General features: G+C 38.5%; 1 protein-coding gene across 4 annotated transcripts in view; it reads left to right on the forward strand.

Annotated features, from left to right (window-relative positions):
• The window catches only part of Trim24 (tripartite motif containing 24), a 104,751-nt gene that overhangs the window by 34,139 nt on the left and 46,161 nt on the right, over positions 1-24,451 (forward strand). For all 4 annotated transcript variants that reach the window (XM_050147903.1, XM_050147902.1, XM_050147905.1 and 1 more), the window contains exon 3: positions 8,142-8,289. In XM_050147903.1, coding sequence (XP_050003860.1) covers positions 8,142-8,289 — 148 coding nt within the window. The remainder of the gene's footprint in view (positions 1-8,141; positions 8,290-24,451) is intronic.

Below are 24,451 nucleotides of genomic sequence, written 5' to 3' on the forward strand. Positions count from 1 at the left end.
ATACGTATAAGTGATGTTATTTTACTATTGCTAATAAAATATGAAAAATATAGCAAAAATATGCCATTATAGTTAACAATGTATTTGATAACCTGTACTGTTTTACAGGCACTCTCTAAATATTTATAGTATTTTAAATTATTAACGCATAAAGCAACTTTTAGTTCCAATATTTCAAGTACTTTTTTTTATTATTTTACTAGTTATAATATTACTTTGTAATTAATATATACTTCAAATAATTTAATAACAATCAAGAAATATAAATTGAAATGTGGGTAACTGAGGTATTAGTTTTATATTATAGTCCCAATGAGTATATATGGAAAGCATCTATCAATGTTACCTTATTTGTATCATATATTTCTGAATGAGGATGATCCCCATAGGCTCATGTATTTGACTATGTAGCCTATAGTAGTTAGGCTTCTTTTGGAAGTTGTGTTCTGATGTCAGTTCTATTAAAACTCTATTAATAATTAATGTTTAAAATTAAAACTAGTTATAAGGGAGGCAGAGGCAGGCGGATCTCTGTGAGTTCGAGGCCAGCCTGGTCTACAAGAGCTAGTTCCAGGACAGGAACCAAAAGCTACGGAGAAATCCTGTCTCAAAAAAAAAAGAAAAAAAGAAAGTCTTGTGTTCATGGTGTTGATCGAAAGCTTCCTTTAGTAGCATTGTCTAAGGTGCTCAATTTAGATTTGCAACAGTATCGTTTGTTTTTCAGCGCTCCTTCAAGCTTAAATGTAGATACTATTTCCTTAGGGAGAATCTGATATTCTATCATGGGATGGCCCTGTTAAGGTGAATTCCTTTGCATGTGCCAAGTATAGTAAATTTGTGTGCATGTAAATTTTGATTCATTTGTGTCTCTTGGTGGTTCTTTTCATTTGTAACAAAAGATCCAGGAAAGAACTAAATCTAATTCTAGTTTGGAAAAAAATTATTAATTTTGTCTATTGGGAATTCTCTGTCGTGTGTTTAATGGTAAAAATAAAACAGCACTGTTACCCAAGTGGTCCATTGACCTCTACGGGCAGCAGATCCCAGGCCAGGAATTACACAATGTGTGAGAGACCACAGGGGGCCACGAGCAGCTGGTCCCATGAAGAGCCGTAGTTGCAGCAGGTAAGAAACAGACGGATAGGCACGCCATGCAGAGTGAGGTTGGATATTTATTTAGTGGGTTATGGAGGGGAGAGGGGAGAGAGAGAGGGGAGCAGGGGAGAGGAGAGGAATCACAGCAGCAGCTACGTCTTTGGGGAAAAGGGAAAGGAAGAGAGAGCTCGGGCTGCAGACAGGAAGGAAGAGCTACCTGGCTCCACGGTGGACGGGGGAAGGAGTAGGTGGGGTAGCTCTTACAAGGACAGGACAGACCATTACATTCCCATCTCTTTTTATAGTATAAAGGTGGGAAGTTAGGCACAATAGACTAAAGGAATTGGGGCAGCGGATTCTCGAGACTACTTCCTTCTTATTTGTGGGCATCGTCTTGGTGTGGGGAAACCTGAGAAAGCTGGATGCTGGTCACATTCTGGGGTAGGTGGTCTCTTTGCTCCTGTCTGGTGTTTTTGGTGTGGAAATGTCTGGTGTCTTTTACACCTGTTTAAGGTATTGGCAGAACAGAGGACAAAGTTAAGTTTAGGGGAAAAAAATTTTTGTAGGACCTAATTTTGAAATGAAAGGGGTGTATCTGACTTGTTTAAGGTGCATCCTATAATTTGGCTCCCTGGAACTCACAAGAATTTTTTGGTCTTATGAAAACATAAGTTTTAGACAGTAGCATATTTATATCAGAATGACTGTGACAGATTTTTATTTTCCTCAACAAAAAGTATTTTTAAGGCTATGAAAGGCAGCATGAGAAAGAAATTTGGTAACTTGTATTTGTCCTCACACCTTTATAACTTGCAGGTACACACCTTAATAAATTGTATTTGTATTTTACTGAAATTTGTTTGGTGAGGCTATCCTTTTAAACTGACAAAACCTCAGCCGTCAAACTGCATCAGAGATTTTTAAGAAGGATAAAATTTTACTTGAGTTATTGATTAAAAAACAACAGAGAACTTACTTGGTTGGCATCTAGAGCTACTCCTCAGGCTCCTCCATGGTCGCTAAGGGTCGTATTTTTCTTTTGCTGTTTGGTGCAGGACTTGCCAGGCTCCAGAAGATTCTGTGGGCTAAGAAATCTGTAGGAAAACAAGTGTACCTTGACCTGAGCAGCTAGGCTGTCAATTCTAGTGATACTGTCCACTGTCTGGGTATCTTTAGTTTAGATGAAAGTAATTTTGCCCAGTGCTTGGCATTTGAAGCAAATTGTGGATGGACATTGTTCTGTGCCCATTTGTCTTCTATATTCTTTGGAGGAAATAGAGTGCTGCTGCTAGGAGCCAACTTGTCTCTTTTTGTTACGAAAAGTTTTTTTAATAATTAAACATTTAAATGTCATATTCCCCAGATCTCTGAGCAGTTGAGGGCTGTTTGCCAGGTATAGATGAGTTATAGCTACAGTATAGAATCTGCCTGGAGAGCTGAGTTTGAGCTTGACTGTACTGGCTCTCATTTTAACAGGTAAAGCAGGGTTGGATTAAGAGACTTAAAAGTACATACCAATTTAAACATGAGACATATTGTTTTTGTAGTCTAAAATGAGATACGAAGGACAGACAATTAACAACATTTAACAGTAAATATAGGTGCATTTTTAAAGACAAAAACATAAGTAAACCAGGGGACCAGGCAGGGTCAGTAAAGATGGCAGGATATGGTCACCTGTCCTGGCTCTCAGTTATGATGGCAGCAAAGTCACCTGACCTCAGTTAAGATGGCGATGAAGTCACCTGACCCCAGTTAAGGTGGTGGTAAGGTCACCTAATCTCAGTCAAAATGGCAGCAGTCACATGTTGTATGGAAAAATCGCCATTTTCTGAGCCAAGGGAGTTTTAAACATAATAACAAGAGAGACCTAGAGGCATGTTGCTGAACCAGTGCACCACATGCCATGGTGGGGAGCAGAGGCTAAAACTGAAAATAGCTGCTTCATGGATCCGACCAATCTTGTTGGTTTTACAAGCGAGTAGTTGATAGTTTGAAGAAAGGCGGAGCCTGTGGGAGACCAGTGAAGCATAGTTTGAGGGTTTATACCATAGCTGAAAACGTGAAAACCGGTGAAAAACACCACAGGGTCTATAGAAGAGTGTCCTTTCTCTAAAAGCAGAGTGTTAAAGTCTGACTAGCTCCGGTACAGGCGACTCAGAAGCCAGAGAGGGTAGAGGCCACTCCGTGCAGTTTCTCATGGTGGGGACCACTGATGAGTGGTCCAAAAGAAAAGAAAAAGGAGAAAGAAAAATCTGAGGAACCCTGGGCCCCCTAATTGAATGCACCGCACAGCGTGTGCAATGCTAGCAGCACAGGAGGACCAACCCTGGGTTGTCTGGTCATGTTTTTAGTTATAGTTAGCAGCGAAGGGCTCAATTGTAGCTGTGAAGGCTGATTGGGGGCTGGAAGGGGAAAATTCACCAATGAAGCTGCTGGTGTGCATAGAGATAGGTTCAGGCAGATGGAATTCATGGTTCAGGCAGATGGAATTCATGGTTCAGGCAGATGGAATTCATGATTGTTGTGGAAAAAATACCCGGTTCCGGATCCCAACCCCAGAAGAAGGGTGGTAGAGCCTCCTGAGTTTCGGCACCAATGATATGGTTTAAGTAAAATGACACCATTCCCCAAGTGGCTGCAGCAGTCAGCAGGTTCTGAGACCACAGTGGGCAACGAAGGCAGCCACCCCAGACAGGGAGCCCCTGAGTGGCCCGTGAGTCTCAGGCCGACAGCATCGGCAGGGAGCCACATGGTGGATGAGAGACCAAGGTGGATGGGCACACCTCAAGATCATGCTGCAAGTACCCCAAAGGTCCAGGGCAGGGAGCCACGCTGCAGGTGAGAGGCAGAGACATGAATAGGGATGCCATGCAGAGTGAGGTTGGATATTTATTTAATGGGTTATGGAAGGAAAGGGGGAAGAGCAAAGAGAGAAACAGAGGAGGGAAGGGGAGAAGTGGGAAGAAGGGAGAGAGGCAGAAGCTGCCTCTTTGGGGGAGAAATTGAAAGAAGGCTGAGAGCTCAGGCTGGAAGCAGAAGGAAGATCTGCCTGCCGCGGTGGTGGGAGGGAGTGGGTAGGGCTTGTCTCTTAAAGGGACAGGACAGACCATTACAATGTGTGACTAGTTTCTGTGCTCCCCCCTCCTTTTCATTTTCAGCTTTTTTATTCCTGAGGTGTAATTACAGGGACTTAGGGTTCAGTTTATTTATAAAAGAACTTAGTTGATACTAGTTTAAATTCTGTTGTTTTAACACTATCCACATTGCTCCCCAAAGGCCAAATTGGGTTTGCTCTAGGGGATAAACTATCTCCTCATAAAACCAGCTTTCTTTGGGGGAGGGAGTTTGACTCAGGATTTCTTTGTGCAACTTTGGAGTCTCTCCTGGCACTTGCTCTATAGACTGTAGGCTGGCCTCAAACTCACAGAGATCTGTTTGCCTCTGCCTCCCAAGTGCTGGGATTAGAGGCATGCACCACCACAGCCTGGGCAAAACCTGCTTGAAATAATGGAACTGGCTGTGGGTTTACCTCAGGTGTAATGTGTAGTATGCGGGAGTCCCTGGGCTAATTGGCCTGCTCTAAGGGAAAAATACACAAATTAATTTTGGAGACTATGTGTTGCTCATTGTTCTAGGCTTGTCAGTGGCACTTCCTACCTTGCTGGTGTTTTTGTTTTTGTCCTTTTTGTTGTTTGCAGTAGTGAACTCATAGTTTGCTTCCATCCCAGGATGACAGGATCTTGCTCCTATTTTGCACTTTATATTTTGTTTCATTTACCAGGGATCTAGAACAGTGCATATTAGACATTCCTCATTCCTTTTTGTAGCCTACAATGGAAGATCAGAAATTTAAGTTGCATCCTTATAGACACAATAGTTGGCCTTAAGAGGATATCTCTTGATCTATCAAAAATCTTCAGAATCAGAGGAAAAGAAATGGTAGGTGGGATCCAGAGTGTCATTGAGAAAGCAAAGAGGATTGGCAGATTTTCCAAGTGATTACTAGCACTGACAAATACTTATCAATAGCGTGAAAAAGGTGAAGATGATAAGCCCTAAGAAAAGACAGATTTTTGGTTCTTGCAAATAACAGATACTTGGAATTTGGCAACTTCTGAATTATGTGCATTTTTGTTTCTAACTACAAAAATAGATAGTATTGCTACTATCTACACCATTATACCAGCCAGATACATGTATTCCCAGTGCACTCTCCAAACTTATTTTACTTCCTATATCGTCCATTCTGTTCTGTTCTCATCTTCACTCCACTAACCCTCTTATAAATCGCCTTATGTGGGAATGCTTTGAACCTTTCTAATCTGTTCTTTGCTTTGTAGTAATAGTGATTTAAAAAATGTCTATTCGTGCCTTCTTTATTTAATCTTTCTTCAGACAAAGACCACCATTGTCGGGTGGCCTTAGTTGATCTGATGCTGCCTACCTTGCTGCCAGCTCCTTCTCTTGCCAATCTTCCCCTTGATTCCTATATTAAAGTGCTACTTGTTTACTTTCAGCTCTTTAAATGAGCCATGCTCTTATTGCATTTTTCTTTGTGCTATTCTCTGACTAGAAGCTTTTCCTCTAGTAGCTTTCATAGCTTGGTGTTGATGAAGTCTTTTTTTTTTTTAATTTTCTTTTTTTTTTTTTAAGGAAAAAAATGTTGTTTTTATCTGGGTAAATTCTTTTGTGTCTCCATAAGTGCTGACAACTTTTTGTACATTTCCTTTTATTGGCACTTCTTTTTTTAAATATTTATTTATTACTTATTATGTATACAGTATTCTTTCTGTGTGTATGCTTGCAGGCCAGAAGAGGGCACCAGACCTCATTACAGATGATTGTAAGCCACCATGTGGTTGCTGGGAATTGAACTCAGGCAGGACCTTTGGAAGAGCAGGCAATGTTCTTAACCCCACTGAGCCATCTCTCCAGCCCCCTTATTGGCACTTCTTAATAGAGTGATCATTACAGTAATGTGGCTTTCCCACTTAATCTTAAGAAGAACTCAGTAAAATGTGTATCATTATCCTCGGTTTAGTAATGAGTTCTGTATCCTGCTCAAGACCATTGTTGTAGTTGTGTTGTGATTTCTGTTGCTTTGATAAAACACCACGACCAAGAGTAACTTGGCAAGGAAAGGGCTTATTTCAGCTTGAAATTCTGCATCACATTTCGTCCTCAAAGGAAGTCATGGGAGAAAATTCAAGTTGGACCTGGAGGCAGGAACTGAAGCAGAGGCCATGGAGACATGCTGCTGCTTCCTAGCTTATTCCCATGAATGCCTTGCTCAGCCTTCTTGTATAACCCAGAACTACCCAGTCAGATATTTCACTGCCCACAGTGAGATGGGCCCTTTCCCACATTAATCCTTAATCAACATTACACCCTACAAAACTATATGCAGGCCAACCTTTTTTCTCCTCCTCCCCCATCTGTCTGTCTGTCTGTCTCTTAAATGTTTTGTTTTATGTACATAGGCACCTTGCCTGAATGCATGTCCATGTACCATATGCATGTAATACCCATTCAGGCCAAAAGAAGGCACTGGATTTCTTCTTCCCAGGCTAGGGAGACAGTTTAGTGATTAAGAACAATGATTGCTCTTCCAGAAGACTTGGGTTCAATTTTCAGCATCCACATGGTGACTCATTACTATTCATAACTCCAGTTCCAGAGGATCAGATATCCTTTATGGATTCCACAGGCACTACATGTATATGCTATACAGCAGACATACTTGCAGGCAAAATAGTCATACACATAAAAATAAATAAAATAAATGATTTTAAATAGTCTCTCTTTCAAGATCTGTGTAGGCCTGCATCAGAATGGACAAAATCCATCCAGTACAAACATTAAGCTAATTAGTAGGATAACTTGAATTTGAACTTATTACTCTGTTAGGATTCTAACTGTCATAAGGACAGAGACTATTTACTTTTCCTTATTCTTGTGCATCCAATACCTAACCTTGTTCTTGGAGTGACTAGTATATTGAACTATGGAGAAAATTGTACTTAAAATTATTATTATTATTATTATTTTGGTTTTCAAGACAGGGTTTCTCTAAGCAACAGTCCTGGTAGTCCTGGGACTTACTTTGTAGACCAGGCTGGCCTTGAACTCTCTGACAGCCACCTCTATCAGTCTCTACCTCCCAAGTGCTAGGATTAAAGGCATGCACCACCACTACCCAGGTAAAACTATTTTCTAAAAAAATAGTTATTTTTACTTTGTTAAGTGTTTTGCCTACATGTATGAATGCATATGTACTACAAGCATGCCTGGTGCCAGAAGAGAGTGTTGGATTTATTGTAATTAGGTTTACAGATGGTTGTGAGCTGTCATTTGGGTGCCAGGAACTGAACCAGTGTTGTCTACAACTGCTGAGCCATCTCTCTAGTTCTTACTTAATCTTTTTAAGATTTATTTTTGCTTTATTTTGTGTGTGTGTGTGTGTGTGTTTGAGTGTTTGTATATATGTATATATGTGCACCATGTGTATTCCTGGTGCCCACAGAACCAGAAAAGGATGTCAGATCTCCTGAAGCTAGAGTTACAGATGAATGTAAGTGATCATGTGGATGCTGGGAATCTAGCACAGATCCTCTGTAAGAACATCTGGAGTCATCTCTCCAACCACTTGAAGTTATTTTTACGTGTATCATTTGCCTACTTTCTGGAATGTCTAGTATATCAGTTTAGAGGCTAAGGAGAAAATGTGTTTAATCTTTGTCCAGTTTGGTGTTGCATACTATTAATCCTAGACCTCGTGAGGCAAAGTCATGTGTCATATTATGAGTTGAATACCATCCTGATCTAAATAGTGAGTCCCAGGCTAGTCTGGGATACATAGTGGGGCCTTGTCTAAAAAGACAGTTCTCATGTAATAACGTATTCATTTTATATGCATATAGTTTAATGTATAGTAAAAATTTAAGCTTAGACTAAAGTAAGAAAACTGATAGTCTATTTGGTTGGTATTTTATTCTTTTTAATATTTTTAAACAATTTATGTGACCAGATTCTTTTATTACTAGGTATGTACAAGCTGTGAAGATAATGCAGAAGCTAATGGGTTTTGTGTAGAGTGTGTCGAATGGCTCTGCAAAACATGTATTAGAGCTCACCAGAGAGTGAAGTTCACAAAAGACCACACAGTCAGGCAGAAAGAAGAAGTATCTCCAGGTAATGAATCGGGTTTTCACATTTCTCTCTTTCTTTCTCTGAAACTGTATTTTTAGTCTTCCTGTGCTGATACAGCTATAAACATTACACACACTTAAAGTATACTTTTTGATACAAAGAAGTCAATGTTCTAATTGAAATTGTACTTAGAGGTGCTAATAAGTATGACATTATATATATATAGAATCTTGCCTTAATATATTAGGGGCCATGTGTTAAAGCAGGTGACAACCAGTATTCAGATGTCAACCCACCAAAGGAATGGTTATCTGATAGAGGTTAATCCTTTCCAGACAAGGCCTGTAGGACCATCAACTCTGTAAACTGTTGGTCACTTTTGCTAAAAGAGCTTAGTACCTCCCTAATACCTGCATTGTAGTATATAATTTTATGTGATGTGTATATGTAATCTCATGATTGCATCTCAGTCTTATGGGCACATATATCTGTGAGTGGTTAGGAATATGACTTTTCATTTAACTATATAGTTTTGATATGTATAGTATATACTGGTACATCCTTTGTTACTGGCTCTATTTTCCCACAAGGACTGTCGACACTTAATAGCCTGCCTTATTTTTTTTTGCTTATTAGGTGACTTCCCCCTACTCTATGGGATCCCCAGTGAGAAATTTTAGTCATACAGTCAAGAACCTTGGTTCCCACAGTCAAATCTCTACTCCATTTCCTGAGATAAAACCTAGAAGCTAGCTCCCTGCAATTATTTTTTATTTGGGAGGACATTTAGTCAAGAGACAAGTCTTCCAATTAGATCACCTTCAAAGATAGGGCTATGGCACATCCAAGCTTGTTTGATTCTTAGTCCTTCCTGATAAGGAGACTGGATGTCCCAAATCCCACCATAGCCGACTTGGGAAAGTGTTAACCTCAGTTGACGCCCACCTCTAACCCTAAAAAAGCTATTAAATTCCCTACAACTACTCTTAGCTTCATTTACCAAAATAGAATTTTCACCTAGGGATATAGTATCCATGAACTCCGTTTCTCCCTTTTTAGAATTTAAAGCTTCCTAAATCATCTTTTTTGCCTCTTAGTGCTGCCCAGGCATCTTTCTAGCCCCGCCTCCTAGACCATAAAGGAGCTAACAATGTCACACTGACCAGCTCTTACCTTACCCTGAAAATTTCTGGCCTTGTAACCTTGCTTTTACCAGAAAATTGCTCTCTGTGTGTGTAAACTAGAAACTTTGTAGCACGGGAGAATAATAAAGAAACTAGCATGAAGAAGTACTGAGTAAGTTTGTTCCTTCACCCTCAGATAGTCAGAGGAAGAAAGTCAGTCCGTTTTGCTTATTGTAGCTTCTAATGTGAACCCTGAGAGGATGTTGAGACTGGCCCTCATAGCCATCTTTATTAATGCATATTCTCAAACAAATTCAGTTTGGTGTGATCAAACCAAAAAGAAAACAAAATAAAACAACTTTTGCTTTTGTTAATCCACTGAGAGTGAAGAACATTATCCAAATTCTTTGGTCAAATTATACAAACTTTATTTTCCAGGCAAACAGGGAAATCTTCCTAGAGTGGAGTTTGAGAAAATAGCCTTGAACACAGGAGAAGGTAGGGTTATATCACCTAAAAAACTGCAAGACAAGGGGTTTTTCAGGAGATGTGGGATTTTCAGAGGAGTTTTGGTTATGTAGGAACTTGGCTAAACATTTCAAAATTACTTGGTAGAACATCTAATCAGGAAGTGTTTAAAGGGAGAGTCAAAACTCCATAGTGTGGAGAGCATGTTAAATTCAGGACCAGGCTGTTGTTTGAGTTGTAATTGGTCTTAATAATAAAAACCCAGAAACAGATATTAGGGGGTGAAAGCTGAAAGGTCAGAAGCAGGGCAGCCCGCCAGTTCTTACCTCTATGAAATCTTCAGACCGAATGGGGTATCCTGTTTATACAAGTCTTCAGACTGAATACCATGTCTGCGAAACCACAGACTGAATCCTGAGCTCCTGTCTCCTTCTACCTTATGTTCGTCTCTTCACCCAGCCACATCACTTCCCATCCCTACCCCAGTAGGGCTGTGATAAATTTGTGTGCCACCACTGCCTGACCTCTGTGGCAGTGTTGTTAACTCCACACTGATCTTCAGGCAAGCTTTATTTGTTAAAGCACAAACAAAATATTACCACATTTCCCCTTTTTTGTCTAAAATAAAAAAGGTTATGACTGATATAAAAACTTTATATAATGAGTACAATAACTATATGTAATATATACAGGCAATAAGTACATCAACAACATCTAGTCCATTTGCCTTTGACAAATTCAGAAAAATACTCCATTATCTATCCTATCTTGGTGAGTTCAAAGTGTTGTACCTAGTTCACTTTTTATTTTTTTTGTTTCTTTGTTTGTTTGTTTTTGTTTGTTTTTTTGAGACAGGGTTTCTGTGTAGCTTTGGAGCCTGTCCTGGAACTAGCTCTTGTAGATCAGGCTGGCCTCAAACTCACAGAGATCCGCCTGCCTCTGCCTCCTAAGTGCTAGGATTAAAGGCATGTGCCACCACTGCTTGGCAACTTTTTATTCTAATTTACTTTACCAATCCAAAATTACCGTTTTATGTCTCTCAACTTTAACATTATACACTTTACATTTCAATTGTGAATTTCTTTTCTGAGCCTAGTAAATAAGAAAAACTATAATTACCTAGTCTTAACTCCCTCAGAGAATCAAGATAGAAGTATTAATTGAGTAAGAACAAATTGGAAGCAAGCAACTTCCAAAAAATGTGAGAAATAACAGAAACAGCTTGCTACCCAAGGTTCTTCTGTAACGTTGGGGCATCCTTCTTTGGCCTATAGGCCTAGCACATTGGATAGACTTCTATGAAGCAGGACTTTGAAGGACTATCCTGCCTTTTCTTGACAAACTTTGGCAGTTGATCTCTTTTGTGTCCTGCTTGTCCAATTTGCACAGCATACTGTTAGCAATCAAGAGCACTTTGTTGCCTAGTGACTTATAGTGAAAGGAGCAGCGGGCCGCTTCCCGCAGCCCAGCTCCCAGCTGCGTGGCTAGCTACTTATACCCCAAAATAACAAGACACAAATTGTATTCATTTAAACACTGCCTGGCCCATTAGTTCTAGCCTCTTATTGGCTAATTCTCAAATCTTGGTTAACCCATTTCTAATAATCTGTGTAGCACCATGAGCTGGTGGCTTTCCAGGAAAGATCCTAACCTATGTCTGTCTCAGGTTGGAGAACCATGGCGTCTGCCTGACTGTGCTTTCTTTCCCCCACAATTCTGTTCTGTCTTCCCCACCTTCCTATGTTCTGACCTATCAGGCCAAGCAGTTTTCTTTATTAATTAACCAGTGAAAGCAACAGATAGGTAGCAGACCCTCCTACATCGGCTTACTTTTCTGCAAAGAAAATAAACTCAAATGTGCAGTTTCTTCAGTGATTATCATCTTCTGAAGTAGATTGGTGCTGCCAGTAGCAGACATGTCTCATTGTCATAAAAATGTCATATGTTATTAAAACATCTTAAATGCCATATTCTGTAGCTCTCTGAAGTGTTTCAGGATGACCTGTCTGTCTAAACTATATCTCTGTTTTACCTTGAAAACAGGCCTGATATGACCACAAGTTCATATAGGTGACTAATTACTAACTTTCCTTTCCTTATACTAAACTAGAAGGACTAGAAATATGCATTGCATTGTTTTTTTCAGTTTTTCAAGACAGGGTTTCTCAATAGCTTTCTAGCCTATCCTGGAACTAGCTCTGTAAACCAGAGTGGTCTTGAACTCACAGAGATCTACCTGCCTCTACCTCCCAAGTACTGGAATTAAAGGCAGTGGACCACCACTGCTCAGCTTTCATTACATTGTTGCATGAGCTGTGTAGGTGCAATACTTTGAACAACATTAGCAATGTTTGTACAGTATGTTCTAACAAAAATAATCTTAAATTTGTGTCAACATACAAAAATCCATATCAATATAAAATATTTTAAAGTAGTAGTGGCTTGTTTTAGTTAAAAGTAAATTCAATAATCTACCTTTTTATTCTATTTCTTTACCTCCCCCACCCCTTTTTTCAGATCCAGTAATCTAATTTCATTTCCTATCATATATAATCTTATATCCTATCATATATATATATATGTATGTATATATGTCACCCTTTTTCTTTTCAAGACATGAACCCTGAATCTAAACTCCTTTGTTCAGTTTTTTCCTTACTGTTACCAATAATAACTTGGAACCAACCACCTAAACAAATATCCATAACAATACCAACACCAACCCAATACCACGCACCTCACCTCTTGGGAATGTGGGAATCGTGTTTTAAAATTTACTTCCTGCTATTCAGGGGGTGATGGCATTTTAGGGGATCCTGAAAAGAAAAATTGGGGTTGTCAAGTCTTAGAGGTAGCTATATCATTTGTTGTTCAGTTTTAGTACAATAGGAAAGTGCAGGACTTGTCTCAAGTTGTGACTAGGGTAGTCTGTGAGCCTGGATCATCTCATCTAGCAACTTGGATATTGTTCTGAGCAGTTTGTAGTTCAAAGCTGATCATTGGGTGGTGGTGTTATCATGGCTTAGTGGTGTTATCATAGTCCTGGTGGAATTATCGTTCTGGGGCCCCCATCATGCATTGGGAGATCTCAGAGGTCACTGTTAAGAAGTGTAGTCAGTGTTCACTGCTAAAAAGTGATACTCAATCCCGAAGTTATGTACCAAAAGCTAAATGAAGCCTTTTTCTAGAATTAGTACTCTACATGATCATTAATAGCATGACAAAAAGTTTAAAATATATACATGTTAATCTTATAAATTTGAGATAATATTTATATCTTAAGAAAAGCTCTAAAGAGTCAAAATAGAACCAAGAGATTATGAAATTAGTGGCAATAAAATAGTCCATTAATTTTGGTTTTTCTTCTGTCCCATATCAGGTGGTTCTTCTGACATGAGACAGAGATTTTATATTTCACTTTAACAAGCATGCTTGGGTTTAGAGAAGGAGAGACCCACACTCCAACTCCAAAGCCAGCTTTAATCTTTAATTGTACTGGAATTACCAAAAGACCCATTTGTATTATATATCTGTAGAGAACAGCAGAAACAAACGTTAGGAAAAATTTATGAAATTTTATCCTGTTGAAAATGTGATAACAATAGGCCAGTTTATTCTTTCTTTGGACATTTTCTCTGGATGATTGGTCCTTTTTCTTCAGATGTCTCATTTCCACTGGTCTTCAGATTCCTTAACTAGATGCTTTCATTCTTCTGAAAAGACAAAACCAAAATCCTTCCCCAACTCTAATTTTGGGGAGTTTCGTTTTTGGCAAGTTATATCTGATTGTGTAAAAGGAGTTGTCAGTTGTATATGTTAGTTTAGATTGAATTGTCACGCTGTTTGAACTATCACCTCTTCTAATTAAGAGATCTCGCTTAACAATTTTGATGGTATCCATACCTTTTCTTTTCCTGGTTTCCATTCTGAGGTCAGCACATCTTTAATGTATACAGGCTGATTTAATTTCATAGTTTTTTTTTTCTATTAGCCAATGTCTCTTCACAGCTGTTGTTCCTTTCTCATTAGCATTTAGAAAATTCAAAGTTAATAAAACTTTTGCAATTTATTATGGGTCGTCTTTATTACCTCTCTCTGTTTATCTAGCAAATTAGAGTTAGATTTGATCCTTCTATGACTGCTTGTAGAATTCTTTATGCCTTTAATATGCTTTATTGTGCAGTAGTCAAAAAACTTTCATTTTATTAGAGACATATGCTAGAGTATTGTCAGTCTTAAATTGTACAGGCATACCCATGATGTCCATAACTTCTAATAAATGTGTGATTACTAAATCAGCCCTTTCTGAACTCAAAGCAATTGCCAATTGAAATCCAGAATAAGTATCAATGTTGTGGTGAACATATTTTAGTTTTCCAAATTCTACAAAATTTAACACATCCATCTGCCAGATTTCATTCCTTTGAATACCCTTTGGGTTACTTCCTGCAGGTAGAAGTTTTGTTGTAGAAAGAACAAGTAGGGTATTTCCTTTTTTTTTTTTCTTTTCCTTATAATTTCCTTGACCTTTTGCCAAGTGATGGAAAAATCTTTTTTTCAAACCTTTACTATTGACTTTTCATGAAATTCTGAGGCTTCCAGCTCATTTCCTATCAATAGTTCATCAGTTTCTTCATTACCTTGTGCTATTAAGGCCTGGCAGACCTGTATGGGATCGGAAGTGTGTTATATATACAGGATGATTCCTATTCCTGATTATTGCTGTGTCTATTCCTGCTAAATGACGAAGTCTCAGTTTTCCTTTTAGTATCAACTCAGAGAGACCTTTTCCACGTAAGCTTTTAACTTTTTACTCTGTTTATGTGGTCAGAAAGGTCCATTTTAAGATAATGTCTTCTCTTTGCTTTAATATTCCTGTAGGGTAATATTAGGAGGATAATATGACCAGAATGCAGTTGAGATTGGATACACAGAATACATATGTGCATCCTGTAATTTGTTTTCCATCAAAGCCAATTCTCTCTGTGTCAGGTGATAATTCCCTTGGACTATTTAAGTCCTTGTCACCATCTAAGGTTTGAACAACTTACTCAGTTTATCATTTTCTACCCCAATATTGTTTTGTAGATAGGAAATGTCTCCTAGCAATCTTTGAAAGTCATTAAGAGTTTGAAATCAATCTGTCCTAATTTGTACCTTTTGGTGTCTGATTTTTTGTAGATCTATTTTATTAATTAATAGAGTTTTAATAATTAATAGTCTCTTCTGTTTGGAATTTTTCAGGAGCAATTTGTAATCCCCAACAAGACAAAATTGTTTCTATGTCTTCAAACATTCTTTCTAAAGTATCTATATTTGAATCATCTAGTAAGATGTCGTCCATGTAATGGTAAGGTATAGATGGAGGAAATTGCTTATGTATCATTTCCAAGGGCTGCTGTACAAAATATTGGCACAGGGTGAGGCTATTTAACATTCCTTATGGGAATCTTCCATAAATATCTTTTAGCAGGCTGAGAATTATTCTAAGTAGGAACTGTGAAGGCAGATTTTTCTGTCTTTTCTTGTAAAGGTATAGTGAAGAAACATTCTCTTAAATCAGTAACTATAAGGCATCACCCTTTAGGTAATAGAGAAGGCAGAGGAATTCCACACTGTAGAGAGTCCATTGACTGAATCACCTTATTAACAGCTCTTAGATATGTAACTATTCTCCATTTTCCTTTTTTTTTTTTTTTTAAAGAATAAATACAGGAGAATTCCAAGGGCTGGTTGATTCTTCAATATTCTGAGCATTTAACTGCTCCTATTCCAGCTGTTCTGAAGCCTGCAGTTTCACTGTTGTTAAGGGCTATTGCTTAAGCCAGGTTTGTCTGTCAACCATTTTAAAGGGAGGACTGCTGCTGTCTTTGAAAGATGAACAGCCATTGTGCCCTTCTAATATTTTTTCCTTTAACATATTTTAATTTATGGTCTGTCTCTGAGATTGAAGGAATGTTAATCTGATTATTCTGTTGCTGTAACCAATCACATACCCATAAACTCATTGGTATGTTAGGCATATATGGGGCTTTAAATTTTTTCTCTTTCTGGCCCTATACATTTGACCCATCTTGTGCTCTGTTTTATCTGAGATAAAGTTCCACTTCCTCAAAACTGAACATTTACCTCTTGAAGAGGCCAGTTTGGATGCCAAGTATCTGGTACAATTATTGTGACTTCTGCACTTGTATCTCCAAGGCTTTCAGTGACAACATCATTTATTCATGTTTTTAAAATTTTGGCCTTTGTTCATTTATAAAAGTTTGCCAAAATATTCGCTTTATGGTTTCTCCTGAATTTTTTGTTCTCTCTTCTATAGCTGTTCTATCATGCAGAGGAGTATAGTTTTTCAAAATAGTGATTAGTTTCTTTGCCCCGTAAGGTGTTTCCTTCACGATGACAGGAAACAACTAAACTGAGTTTGACATGCAGTCCCGTGAGAGGCCCATCAAGGGTTACCTTGACTGCCCCTTGTTAATATACATTCGTTAGTCCATTGCCTGCCTTTGCCATACCTTCTGCATAATCCAGAAAGAAAGGGCATTCTGTTTGAATTATGCTTAGAAAGATCATTGTTTCTAGGAATGCCTTGTTTACAATCCCTTTTTATGTAACTTTGTCTACCGAAATGAACCATTTGACATTTTGCTTTTTCTTCATACCTCAGGAAATCATGTCTCATCTCCAAGCATCATCTTGGTCATGAGATTCAATATTGTATCTCAGATCTATTCCTCCAAGGGTGCTGATCTTACACTTAGTGACTTAATTACCCTTCTCCATTTTGAATTAGCATTTTTTTATAAGCCAGGAACTCTATTATTATTTATCTAGCTTCTGAATTTGGTATCATTCTATTTACCGCTGAAGTTAGTCTTTATAAGAAATCAGAGCAGGTTTCTTTTGGGCCCTGTATAACTTTAGTAAATGATTCAATTTTCTTTCCTGCTTATTCAGTTCTGTCCCAAACATTTAAAACTGCTATATGGCATAAAGCTAGACAGTGGTTAACATATAGAGACTGCCTTTCTATATTAGCCTAGTCTCCTCCAAAAAGTTGGTCTTGTGAGATTTCCATACCTCTAGCCCTTCTTCATTATTCAATAGTCTTAGCCTCATCTTTTCACCAGGTCCTCCACAGTAATTGAGAACCAGGCTCTAAAACTGATGTAACCAAGTCTCTCCAGTCTGGAGGGATAATTCTATGACAAGTTGATCACAAGTTTAACATCTGCTCCAGAAAAGGTGAATGCGTGCCATATGAGACTCGCTGCCATGAATCTCCTTAAATCTAACATCCCCAAAGGATTCCTGTGAGCCTTGGTGCTATCATTTGGCAGTTCTTGTAAGGTGACTGGACAAATTAAGGTTGGTTGTTTGAAAACCTTAGGCTGTTTTTTTGTAACCTTATAATGCAGTATTCATATTGGTTTTTCTTTAAATTCCTGTGTCTGAGTTTGGATATCTCTATGATCTGTTTTTATAAGTTTTTCAAAGGCCTGTATCTTGGTACTCATATCAACCACCTTTTTTAGAGATAAACCAAGAATTATCAAGGGGATAATTAACATGTTGATTCCAGTTGGCTATCTCTTCATTTAATTGATTTAAATGTTCCAGTTTTAAATCATGCATTGCATAAGCATACAGCAACCTGACTCTCTTCATCATAATTGTGTTTCCCATTTTGGGGGGAAAAACTTTCTCTTTTAACTAATTCTTTTTTTCAAAATTCCAAATTGTCTCACCAAATCTGCTGCCAATGGTTCAGATGACTGTGAAGTATGACTCTGACTGCTACTGTATAGAACAGTAGAAGCCCTAACAGATTTCAGTGCAGCTATCTAGTCTGGGAGCAGCCTAAGAAGGGTGCCCAGGGAAAGCCCTCCAGGAGAGAAGAAAGGAAAACCTTACCTTCAGCGCAGTGACGTAGGCTGTGTGTAGCTCTGGCCTACGCTGGTGGCTGCAAAGCCACAGGCAAGTGGCTTTTTTGTGAATTCATACCCCAAAAACCAGATGTAGAGCAAAATCTAATTGGTCTCGATAATAAAAATTCGGAGCCAGCTATAGGGAGGAGCGGTGGAAGCTGAAAAATCAGAGAAGCAGAGCAGCTAGTCATTAGTTCTTACCTCTATGAAATCCTCAGACTGAATGGGATATCATGTCTCTACAAGCCCTCAGATTGAATGCCGTATCTGTGAAACCTTAGACTAAATTCTGAGCTCCTGTCTCTTCTACCTTATTTTCCTCTCTGCCTAGCCATATCACTTCCTATTCTCACCTCCTTAGTGCTGGGATTAAAGGTGTGGGCCTGGAAAACTTGGCTCTGTTTCTCTTTTAGACTGATTCAATCTCATGTAGCCCAGGGTGACCTCAAACTCACAGAGATCCAACTGCTTCTCCCTCTGCCTCTTGAGTGCTGGGATTAAAAATGTGTCCCACCTCTGTCTGGCCTCTGGCTAACTAGTGTGGCTAGCTCTGTACTCTGATCTTCAGGCAAGTTTTATTTGTTAAAGCACAAACAAAATATTACCATACCAGACCTTCAATTCAGGTTGCTTTTGGGGATAAATGGGAGGTAAAGAAACATTTCACATCCAAACCAGAACAACTACCAAACTTTTCTATGGTTATTTTTCTTCTTCCATTGTGAGTTTTATATGTTTGTATCATTTTTTTTAACTTATATGGTAGGTTTGGTTTTATATTTATTCATAGGAGTAACTCTTTGGGTATATTTATCCAATTACTTCTACCCTTTAGTCCATTACTCTTGTGTTTCTTTTCAATTATTTAATTTTAAATTTGTTACTAGTGATGGGTGTGGTGATGCACAGCTATTATCCCAGCATTCAGGAGGCAGAGGCAACCTGATCTACATAGCAAGTTCCAGGACAGGCAGAGCTACATAATAGAGAGAAAACCTGTTTACCCTCAGAAACACCCCCCCCCAAAAAAAAACCGAAATTTTTTTTAATTTAATTTTATTTTATTATTTTTTTTAAATATAATTTTTTTATTGAAAAAAAAAAGATTTCTGCCTCCTCCCCGCCTCCCATTTCCCTCCCCGTCTCCCTTTTCCCCCCACCTCCCAATCCACACCCCCACACCCCCACTCCTCTCCCCCTCCCTCTCCAGTCTGAGGGGCAGTCAGGGTTCCCTGCCCTGTGGAAAGTCCAAAGTCCTCCCCGCTCCATCTTGGTCTAGGAAGGTGGACATCCAAACTGGCTAGGCTCCCACAAAGCCAGAACATGAAGTAGGATCAAAACCCAGTGGCATTGTCCTTGGCTTCTCAGCAGCCCTCATTGTCCGCCATATTCAGAGAGTCCGGTTTTATCCCATGGTTTTTCAGTCGTAGTCCAGCTGGCCTTGGTGAGCTCACAATAGATCAGCCCCACTGTCTCCGTGGGTGGGTGCACCCCTCGTGGTCCTGACTTCTTTGCTCATATTTTCCCTCCTTCTGCTCCTCCTTGGGACATTGGGAGCTCAGTCCAGTGCTCCAGTGTGGGTCCGAAAATTTTTTTAATTACTGGGACAGGTGAGCTATATACTTGATGTGTGTTTTAGATAAGTATTTGAATTACAGTATTTCGCTGTTTCAGTTTAAGATATTCTGTACTTGCAGAGTTGGGATTTTGTTTTGATTTTTTACTTTGGTAGTTCTGTGAATGAATATGATGTATTATTGACTGTAAATTTAATAATTAGAGTGTGATTTCTGTGAACCAAGAATTGATTGTATCAAAGGATCACCTGAAGCTTCTGATCATCCTGCTTTTCCCTCTCAGGTTCTGGAGTTACAGGTCTAATCCAGTTTGGCCTGCTTATGAGGTCACAAGGATTGAACCCCTGGGTTCATGTGTGCTAGCCAGACACTAGCAACAGGACTGTATCCCCAGCCTTGAAAGAATTCTGTACAGTTCTTTGTCTTTATTACTTTTTATTATCAATTTTTCATTAACTCATGTTAAGATAATTTAAATCTACAACTTAATTTTCCTTTCTGGCTACTTCTAACTTTTTTCTAAGAATTTAAAATCATAAATCGTTTAGATGTCTCCAATAGTTAAATTTATTAATGTTTCCCTATGAGAGGGGTAAAACTTTTTTAATATAAACCATAAAAACTATTTTTGGACCTGAAAAATATAGGTTTATACATGTACTTTTTGAGAAAGGACTCTGTCTAAATAAAGACTTGTTGATGGAGCTGGGAATGTAGCTCAGTGGTTGTAGGCAGAGTCTGCTTGTTTGTTTCCTGGCCACCCTGACCTGAACAATAACACAGAAACTATATTAATTAGAACACTGTTTGGCCTATTAGCTCAGGCTTCTTATTAACCAACTGGCATGCACAAGACTTTGAGTTCAAGTTTTAAAAGCACAAAATAATAATAGTTAATAATAATAATAATAATAATAATAATAATAAAATACTTATCCTTGGCCAGGCAGTGGAAATACATGCCTTTAATCCCAGCACTTGGGCCTGGTCTACAAGAGCTAGTTCCAGGACAGGCTCCAAAACCACATATCCTAATTTAAAAAAAAAAATTGGTTTATTGTGAATTTGTGAGTTTATGTGTGTATGCAGTGCCTGCAGAGGTCAGAAAAGAATATCTAAACTGGAACTAAAGACACAGGCAGTTTCGAGCCACCTGATAGGGTGCTGAGTCCTCTAGAAGAGTGGCAAGTGCTGTTGCCTGTTGACTTCCATCTTCTGAAAGGGACAAATAGGCCAGGAAATAATAACAAGAATTGACAAATGTGATTTCATGAAAATAAAAGGTTTCCATCAAGCAAAGTAAATAAAGTAAAAAGGCTACAACTATTAATCTTACAGGGGATTAAGACCTAGCCTAGGATATACACAGGAGCTGAGAAGATGGCTCAGTTAGTAAAGTGCTTGTTATACAAGGATAAGGACGTAAGTTCAGTCACTAATATCCATATTAAAAAGCCTAGCATGATGACTTACTTGTAATTTGAGTGATGAAGCATCTGGGAATGGGGGCACAGACACATGCTGAATCCTGAGCCGTATTGGCCAGGCAGCCTAACTTATTAGACATATCTAGGTGCTAATGAGAAACTCCGTCTCCAAAACAGGTGGCTCCTGAGGAATGACACCTGGTCTCTGTACATACATGTTCATTACACATGTGCACCCAAACACACATAAACACACATAAAAAGTTTAGAATATATGAACTAAAAAAGACATCAAAGTACACCCCTCAAACAATCCAGTCAATAAAAGAAGCATGTATGGATAATAACTATATAAGAACGTTCTGTTGCCTAAGCCATCAGAAATATGCAAATGAAACTACATTTATGTTTTATCTCATCGCAGTCTTACTGGCAATAATAATAATAATAATCTGATGAGGATTCAGGGAAAAAGAACCTTTATAGTGTTGATGGGAGTATAAATTCATGCAGTCTCCTCACAAAACTTAAAAATAGCTGGTAGGTATAGCTCAGTGGTTAAATATTTTCTTAGCTTATATAAAGCTCTAGGTTTAAGTCCCAGTAAGAGGGGTTTGGGCATTCACAAACTAAAAGTACAGTTATCTTATGAAGAAGAAATATGTCAGTGTACACCAGAGATGCTAGAGATGCATACTCAACTATGGCCATATTTATGAGAGCCAGTTTGTAGAACCATCCCAGGCCAGTCCACAACTTCTTAAGAATATTATTTTATTATGTATATATGTGTTTTGCCTACATGTATTTGTGCATCACCACATTAGTGCCTGGTGCATGTGGAGACCATTAAGAGGTCATTAGACTCTGTGGAGCTCTAGTTACAGAGGGTTGTGAACTGCCATGTGGTTGCTGATATGGAAGAGGAGCAAGTCAAGTATTCTCAACTTCTGAGCCTTGTTTCCAGTTCAAGTCCACACATTTTGATAGTCCTGTCTGATATTTAGGTTAGAAAACATTTAGTTTATATTCATAGGGACTATCTTAAAATGTTTTAATTTTATAAACTACATATTTTCATGACATATCTAACCATTTAAATTACTCCTTAATTAAAGTGAAAATTTTTATTCAGTTCCCTTAAATGCTTGAAAAGTGTTTTAAGTTTTTTGGTTTTTACAATTTATTCTTTGTGAGTATGAGTGCGGGTACCTTGTGGGAGACATCTTATGGGAGTTGGTTCTCTCCACCAAGTGGGTTCTGGGGATTGAATTTAGTTCATCAGGCTTGGAAATATGAGGCTTCTCTTCCAACAGATTGGCACCAATGTGGTAGACTAAATCCATGTAAAACCTGAGAAGGCTTGGAAAGAAACTCTAGTCACACAACAAACAAAGTTTAGCCACATTTTTTTTTTTCAGCTGCTGGCTTGCCGCAGCAGCTCCAGAGGTTTTCCTGATTCAGCAGTAGCAGGGAAAAGCCATGTCATTTTAAAACACGGCTCCCTGGACCGTGCTGCCAGTGTGAATTTCGGCTATGGAGCATTGGAATGGCATTTGTGGGCCCACTCAGGGTCGGGAGTAAAGTAGCTGAGACCATGCCCATGGTTCAGCTCTCCCCACCTGGACAGGCAGCAGGATCAGGTCTACTAGGTGTGCACAGGCAGGAGACAATGGCTCATTCCTGCCTCATACACAAAGATATTTTCAGGTTGCGCAGTGCTCTGCATGGAAGATTTAGCTATTACTCAGATAAAAAGGGTTTATGTACTGCACGCTCGTTTTCAGAGTTAAAGTGCTGAGCGCAGCTCCTACCTGACGGCCCCAAAGCTGGCAGTAATGGTACCTCCACCATTTTAAAAGTGGAGAGAGGTAGAGCCAGCATCCAGAGTAACTGCAAACAAGCTGCTTACCATTTGAAAAACTCTTCAGGACAGTAGAGAATTACAGATAATGCAATAAGGACAGATTCAGACATAAAAGAACTCTAAATGGGTCACATTGTTGAATAAATGTATGTAAACTTGGGAGAGAGAAGAAATCAAGTATAGACAGTGAAAAAGAAGTCGTTTAAAAAAATCTTTAAAGAGACAGTATGGACAGTCATAGATTAAATGGAGTAAAGAAAAATAAGCCATGTAAAGATGGACTATACACATAGAGTCTGGATTATATATATATAATTGTGTTTTCTGTAATTTTTTTTGACTGTGAAGGAGCTAACTACAGAGAGACATTTTATTGTATGACTGCTAAGTTAAACCAACATAAAGGTGTCTTGATTCAAAAATTTGGGTCTAAGAATATGTTGCTTTGGAAAAGAGGATCTTCTTTTGTTTCCACAGAAGATGAGAACCTGTAGATTGCTTCCATACCAATATGGTTTGATGGACCAAGATCCCCCAAAAGATTTCTGTGAACACTCCCAAATAGAAAATACTTCGCCTGATAAACAGCAGGAAGCAGTTTAGAAAAACTAAGCCCATATTTCCAAATATTGTTTATAAATATTTCTTTACATTTAAAGGGGGATATGCTATAGAGATTTGCATTGGTATGGATCTTGGTTATTGATAAAAATTTATGGTCCGTTTTGTTATTTTATAGATAGATAGATAGATAGATAGATAGATAGATAGATAGATAGACAGACAGACAGACAGACAGACAGACAGACAGACTTGTTTAAAGGTGAGACCATACTTCAGGGTTCCTGCTTCATGAAAGAGTCTGCCAGACATTCTGCAGGACACAGAAGAAAATGACTGACAAACTGCCAATGTAGGCGGAACTGTCTTTGAAATTTCCTGCTTCATGGAAAAGTCTGCCAGAGATACTATGGGCCTGAGGCTGAAGATGGATGCTCCGACAGTACAGAAGAACTTTGGGTGGCTGTCCAGGCAGCAAGATGTCTCTGTCAATTCTAGAGTTTTGGAAGTTGCTTATAATGCACTTCCAGTTTACTTAGGTGATAGTATATCCTTCTGGAGTCTTTGATGGAGTTGAAGAATTGATAGTTATAGTTTTCCTTAGTTACAATAAAAAAGTAGATATAAATATTGTATCTAATTCTTTTCAATACCTGTTTTGTTATACGTAATTTGCTATGTTGAAGATAAAGCCTTTCTTTTCATTTAAACAGAAAAGGGGAGGTGATGTGGAATTCCCCTCTGTATGTTGTGAATATCATTGGTTAATAAAGGAACTGTTTTGGGCCTATAGCAGAGCTAGGTGGGCAAAACTAAACTGAATGCTGGGAGGAAGGGCGGAGTCAGAAAGAAGCCATGTAGCCCTGCCAGAGACAGATGCTGAAACTAGCTGGTAAGCCAAAGCCATGTAGCAATACACAGATTCATAGAAATGGGTTAAATTAATATGTAAGAGTTAGCCAACAAGAAGCTAGAGCTAACGGACCAAGCAGTGTTTTAAATAATATAGTTGCTATGTGATTATTTTGGGGCTAAGCAGCCAGGAATCAACAAGAGGCCTCTCTTCCTCCAACAGAGGTAGATAGATGCCTTTAGCCACCAACCTTGAGAATATTTAATATTTCAAAATCTGTAATGCAGTGAAGCTTAAGATGCATAGATTAAAGAAACAAGAGTTCTTTTATGTCCATGGAATTGGGTAAAAATGGACCATCTAATGATTTTCTGTTCAATTACATAAATTTTCTTT

Source organism: Alexandromys fortis, unplaced genomic scaffold (genome assembly GCF_014885135.2).
Source record: "Alexandromys fortis isolate MF-2015 unplaced genomic scaffold, M_Fortis_MF-2015_v1.1 scaffold_57, whole genome shotgun sequence".
In the NCBI taxonomy this organism is placed as follows: domain Eukaryota; kingdom Metazoa; phylum Chordata; class Mammalia; order Rodentia; family Cricetidae; genus Alexandromys; species Alexandromys fortis.